Source organism: Amphiura filiformis, unplaced genomic scaffold (genome assembly GCF_039555335.1).
Source record: "Amphiura filiformis unplaced genomic scaffold, Afil_fr2py scaffold_387, whole genome shotgun sequence".
Classification (NCBI taxonomy): domain Eukaryota; kingdom Metazoa; phylum Echinodermata; class Ophiuroidea; order Amphilepidida; family Amphiuridae; genus Amphiura; species Amphiura filiformis.
In genome coordinates, this window is record NW_027305851.1 from 1 (window position 1) to 6,890 (window position 6,890).

Here is a 6,890-nt window from a genome sequence, read left to right on the forward strand (position 1 = left end):
TACTTATATGTTGCTGCTAGTTTTGGAAGGTTGCGGATTTGAGTCCCAATGACTCCATTGTGCTGTACCCTTGAGTAAGGCACTTTATCTTGATTACTCCTCTCCACCCAGGTGTATAAATGGGTACCAGCATTATTAAATGCATGGAAGGTAACCGACTCGCTGTGGAGGTGTGGTGATCCCCCACAGCAACATTTCAGCATTTGCTAACAAAAGAGAGATGGGGACTCTTGTCCTGTAAAAAATGCAGGTTCAACTCCTTTTGTGTTGTTTATTTCTTCTTTACCTGGCTCCATATTCAGAGGGAAGTTCAACTATAGTCTGTCCACATAGAAGTACAAAGTAAATAGGCCTCGGAAACTGGAGGTATGAGAATAATTATTTCAGTGCAATGCTTCTTTGGCGCGCCAACTGCTGCACGATTTGTGCACCACGCTCTTTCCGTGTCGCGTCGCGCTCTCGTGTGACGCAAAGCATCGACCCCCGATGCCACAGATTTGGTTTGTACTTCTAAGTGGACAGACTGTAGCTCTGTTCTCCCATTTAACCCAGCCTTATAGGAAGATAGTTTTCACTTTATTGTTTTGGCAAAGCATAATTATAATCTAATATATATTTATAACAAACATAAACTAATAACTAAGATATCAATAGCTGACTGTAAGAGAAATTAGTCTCCACTAACTGCATGTCCACCTACCAACTGATTTGAATCTAAAAGAATTGTTGTTATGGTAACCAGCAACTGACTGCGATAAAGACTAGTGTCTTCTGATGTTGTTTGGTTGTAGATGTTTGTTAGTGAGCCTATGGTCTGTTCCACACTGTAATACACAATCAAAGAAAACATGCATTATTTTTTTTCAAAACTTTTTGATCTTCCTTAGGCCTGGGTGCTTAATCTCGCCGATTAACTCTGCAGCGTGCCCGGAACCTAAGCCGCAGACCCACGCCGATGCGCCTATGCTGAGAAATAAAATACTGTTGCGATATGCACTAACAAAATGTGTGTCTGCCCGATGAAAAGCCATGTTCAGTCACCCATTCATCGGCTTGATCGGCCCAACTCCTACATTTCTCACAACCGGATTATAACACTTGACAACAATACCCTTACAAATTAATGTCCTTGAGTGCGTTGATTCTTTGCTGGATTATATCGACTGATCCGCAAATTGCTCACGGTGAGTAAACTCAGGTAAGTACTACAATAAACATTTAATATAAAGGTTTTGAGTAATGAATGGCAAACCGCAGAGCAAGAAGATGGCAAGATGTTGCGAACTCGATGCCCATAACTGCTCGCGAATTCGCAACCAGGGATATCCCTACACTATATTAATTCATCGGCGTGCTGCGGCTTGAAACTGCAAGCTGCAGGAGAGCCATCGAAATGCTCCGAGACGACGCAGAAGTAATCGGCGAGATTAAGCACCGGGGCCTTAGTTATGCTAAAATGGCTAACACAGTTTGAACATGTTCAAAACAGAACAATTATACTGTGGAACTTAAACAAGTTTCTTTCTCTGTTATTGACTGAGGCTGCATGATGATATAATTCATTATTCTTCCTTCCTTAAAAGTGCAAAGCTCACATGAGAGAGAACAGGTGCACTGCATGGTGTGCATGGGCCGGAACAATAATCGTATCATGAAAAAAGGAGACAGGTACGCGGGTGCAAAATATATGCAGATGTGCCAGTAAAAACAAGGCTGGTGTTGAAACTAATCCCTCAACATGGTTTTGGAAGCTGTAAGAGATTGAATCTCTTGACAGCTTCAAGACCAGATTGGTAGTTTGCTGGATCCACTGGGAGATTGTCCCGGTCCCGGATGATGTGTGGGAAATCAGAGTTGGCAAACACTGAAGAGTTGGGAAATATCATGTTTCGCGCATGCTTATTTTAAAAGTGTTAAGAAATTTAAATAAAATTTTAGTATCAAACCAACATTGAATTGTCCATAATTAATACAATTTAAAAAAATGAAATAAATCAGTGATTTTGTTTGGAAGAAATCAAAAACAAACATGAATTAAATCAAGCAACCCTGGATGTATATAATATTCATGCTCATGAAAATATGCTTTACAATATAAAAAAATGTGTCTAGGCAAAGTCACAATAACATTTATTCTTGTAATTTGTAAAACCATATTTCATTGAAGCCACAAAATTCACAGAGATCATGACTCGTCAGCGAGAGTGTCTTTTATTATTTCTTATAAAGTGGCCTCCATCGGGGGGGGGGGGGAGGGTTCGACTTTAGAAGTGTCAGGGATGTGCGGACAGCAGTTCGAAACTAGGGGTCTTTCGGTGAGAGCCTAGACACTGAAAAAGGGGGGTCTTTCAGTGAGAATGTTCCAAAAAAGGGAAAGTGAAAAATGGGGGTCAATGTGGCCACACATCCCCGTCACGCATTTGTAGTGAGTGCCCCCTGGGGCCTCCATGCCCCTGACCCAAACCTAACTTGGTATTGGTGCCCCTGCAGCTAGCCTTGGTGCACCCTCCCAAAATTGCCTATTGAAGGCCAAAGGCCTTGTCCCAAAAATGTCATATTTCAAGGCCCGATTTCAATAGATTAAAATTCAATGTTGGGGCCATACCTTGCTGGAGTAATGTGCAGAAATGCTGCTCTCTCCTGAAGAAGAGTCAGCAACATCACTTTGACTGCATCACCTAGTTCTTCTGAGTATAAAGCCTGTAGATTTAAAGAGAAATTAAAAAACAAAACAAACAAGTTGATTGGATCTTTCAGTATGATAATATCTAGGGTAACACAATTTCAGCTTTTAGGGCTACTGGTACCATACTTACTTACGACAGCATTCAAGCTTTGACTTACATTTGGCGGACACGCGTGTGAAAAAAATATTTAGGGGTGAAAACAGTCAAAATTCTTGATTGCTTAAATGTTTCTAGGGGTAAAATGTCACATATTTTCAGATTTTGGCACTTAAAACCCCATATTTTCACTGATTTTGAGAAAAATTCATTATTTGGTCCAATTTTGGCGAAAATGGCCGTTTTAGGGTGACAAAAATTTTGACTTGCTGATTTCCTGTGAGTGTATGAACATGAAAACTACTGAGTAGTGCCTAATTTTTTATGCTAATTATGTGACAAAGGTACATTTGTGATATTCAAATCATTAAATAGGATGAGTCTGTTTCTTTATTTCTGTAACAGGGTTAGAAAGTTGGGGGGTCAGGGTGACAATTGATTTGGGAAAAAATACAATTTTCGCCTAATTTTGAGTTTGAAAAAGCCATAACTCCTCAATGGTATGAGCTATTCAGATGCTTTTTGTGTCTTTTTGTTCAGTATTTCACTAGCTAAATAGTGGTATAAAACTTGACTCAGTTAAATGTACTGACAAAAATTAAAGTAGTAATATGTTACCCCTACCCCTAACATTTCGGCGGGTGTGAAAAAAATAGAGGCCTTCGCAAAAAAAATAAGTCCTTCAAAACTGTGAGGTTTAAGGCTAAACAAATATAAACTTGCTATAGCCAAGACCTCCCTCTAGAGCAAGTTTATATTTGTTTAGCCCTGAGAGTCCCAGTTTTGAAGGACTTATTTTTTTGCGCCTAATTTTCGCTCAAATTTGAGGACTTGGGCAGAAATATGCCTGTACAGAGCTATGGGGAAAATTTTCAAGTTGACAATTATGCATTTTTTATGTCAGATTCAGTTTCTACACAAAATTTCACCCCAGAAAATGTTCCTTTAAGTAGGATATCTTTCACTTTAAGTTCCCACCATTCTCTCCGCCAAACGTAAGTCAAAGCTTGAACAAAGAATGCCCCTGGTTCATGAGCTTTTCCTTGCCATCAGAGACTATTTTCACTGAGCTTGGGCAGGCCTTCATTTGTGAAACTTGCAGGAACTCTGTTAATCACTCTCCTGAGTTTACTACGGTGCTCAACAAGGAGCTCAATCTTTTAATATCTGTATTAAAACATAGGGATTCAAGTAGTGAGGAGCTCAGTAAATCATACTCCTGGAATGTTGTTAAGGAGAGCTGTAGGAGCTCTGGTGCAATCGAGCTCCTCAAAAACGAAGGTCTGCTTGGGGCCATTTTAAAATCTATAGGGCTAGCTGTCAACCTCTCTATCAATACTTCTGAAATCTCCATGTCATTCAAATAAAAGCGCAGCGCAGTGATTTATAGTGTGCTACACAGAGGCACAACGCCTAGATAGTACAGGGATCTATACGGTGATTTTTTATATTTTGGGTGGATCACCGTATAGGCATTTTATATTGAAAAGACATGTCACCCATGCACCACGCAATTGAATAGCAGCCCGGTACTGTACAGGTTCGCAGGTTACCAGCAGGGTTCACAGTTTATCGCGTTTTCGCATCCAGGACGCTTTTTTAACTCACTGGACCCGGAAAAAGTAAGATTATGTAACCTGAATGGGTCCAGCAGGCTGTGCTTGGACCCGGAAAAAATCCCATCCAAGAAATAGAAAATATCATCATAGATCGTAATTGTGCGATAACCTAGCTCAATCGGCTCACAGCACATTTTTTAAAAACTTTTCATTCATAAATTACATACAATTACAAAAATTGCTGCAACATGATACACACCTCATCGCTGTTTCATGCACAGATATTTGATCAGCGATACGAGGGGAACTGTGGAAGAGGTTGACTTGCAATTTTTTTTCGGATCGTGCAAATATTATGTTACAATAATGATGTCAACAAAACAGGGTCAATTCCTGGTGACATCGCGAAAACATGTTTTTGCGGTAGTTGTATTTCAACCGAGCAAATATAACAAAATAACCAAATAATTAGATGATTAAAGTAGTGCATGTTATTAGGTAGTAATTGTAGTGCTTATGAGAAAGTCGGCCGATCGCGGCAAGTCGTCTTTTACCCAGTAATTTGACTCGACTTTGGTAAGTTTTGGGTGCCGAATTCGGCATACTTTAATATTTATCTTTTGTACATAAGTACAATTTGGACCTACAAAAATCAATTTGGGACCAGCAAATTTCAACGAAATGGGATCTGAATGAGTCCAGCATAAAAAAGTGGACCCGGTTATTTGATAGCAAATTGTGAACCCTGGTTACCAGTTGCTCTCGTCTATGTGATCGGCAATCACGGAGCCTAAAAAACATGGCGCACATATCATGACATCGGGAATTGACGCAAATTTTACAGTGAAAGCAGTCATACCTAGAAAGGATAAAATTCAAATTGGGAAAATATTCTAGGTATGACTTGTTGTACTAACGCCTAGATGTTGATCCACAAGCCTCAGCTCACTTTACAGGTTGTCAATTTAAAACAAAAACTTGAAGCAAAAGTAAACCTTGTTGCAAAAGTAATAATTAAGTTTTAACGAGCCCATCCCGTCTAAAAGTGGGTTTTCTTATTTCTAAAGATCCGAGGACCTAATCTTTTAGATTTTCACAAATATCATAAAACTTAAACCAGCAGCCTTCAAATCGGCACTACAAGACCACTATGGGATCACAAGAAATCAAGCAACCAAGCAAGACCAATAAGCATAAGTAAAACCAGGGAATAAATAAGATTGGGAAGGGTCAGTCAAGGATAAATGTAATAAAACTATGGACGCCGCCATTACCCTGCCATCGCGTAGGCCTGGAACACTACCGCGATTTCTACCCGCTGTATCATGCCCGTGTTCAGCGTTCAAGCAAGAAAATTTCTCGTAAAACTCGTCTCTTGCTGCATCCACGCTTAAGACTTTATCAAGCCCGGCTGTAAAGTATTTTTTACAAATGTTGAACAGCTATTTTAATGATATTTTTAGCCCATAATTTATTAAATACATCAAATCGATCAACAATCTCGCTATCTCTGATGATTGACAGTTGTAAACGCATACTGTTACTTGTTGTCATGGTGCTGGGCGCATTATGGGGTGCTGGCGGTCGCGCTGTTAGCACCCTATCATGGCGGCCTCCATAGTATTATATACGTGTGTCAAATTTTGTGGTTCGCGACAACTTCTGTACAGCATACCGTAGCGTGCAAATTTGGCCATATTTGGAGAACCGGCGAATCACTGTCAATCCCCTGGCAAAACTACAAGCGCAGACACTTAGCGATTTGCGGTTTTCGCCCTGCTGACTACAACTTCAGAAGGTTAGGACTGCCAAATTCGGAAACTTACAAAAGTGCAGTGCCGTTTTTCGTAGTGAAACAAGTGCAAAATTTACCCATTTGCAAAGGTTGAATGAATATAGATATGTACCTGCAGCACGTCTAAAACAAAATCTTCTTCTTCTATTTGTTTTGAAGCTAAAAATGATGCAGGATTTCGTCTAAATGAATTAATGTGTGCAATCCATTGCTGAGGATCAGTTGTGGAAGTCGCCATATTTACCTCCTGGGCGATATTTGTTATGGATTTTGTCCGAAGCAGTACCGGAAGTACGTGACCTAAAACGGGCATGAGCGGTATGAGTTGTAAAATCTGAAAAAGCGGCAACTTCAAATTGAAAATGAAAATGTTCAATTTTTCAATAAATTATTCAATATGAAGGCCAAATTGAAGCTGACATTCATTTCAAGTTTTCAAAAATCAAGGTATAATATCGAATATCACTGTATTTTACAGTAAGTCTAGATCAAGGAAGTATAAATTTGCCGAAATGTGGGGGTAGGGGGATTTGATAATGTGTCCCTCATCCCAAAATGTGGAGGGGACATGTCCCCTCTGTCCCCCTGGGATTGAAGCCCATGGTTGATACATATAAATGTAAAAGCAAGTACATGAAGTAAATAAATTTATTAATAAATAATTAATAAATAAACAAATAAATAAATAAGTAAATGTTAACAATTTTCAATAATGTTCATTTTAAAGCAAATATTATCTCCTGTAAAATAGAG

General features: G+C 39.4%; 1 protein-coding gene across 1 annotated transcript; it reads right to left on the reverse strand.

Annotated features, from left to right (window-relative positions):
* Positions 1 to 700: 700 nt before the first annotated feature.
* On the reverse strand, positions 701 to 6,389 carry LOC140145552 (uncharacterized; the record flags this gene model as incomplete). Its single annotated transcript, XM_072167257.1, has 3 exons — positions 6,250 to 6,389; positions 2,606 to 2,700; positions 701 to 824 (listed from the first exon to the last, which is right to left on the reverse strand). Coding segments are annotated over exons 1-3 (345 nt in total), but the record flags the coding sequence as incomplete, so codon positions are not given.
* Between the last annotated feature and the right edge of the window lie 501 nt (positions 6,390 to 6,890).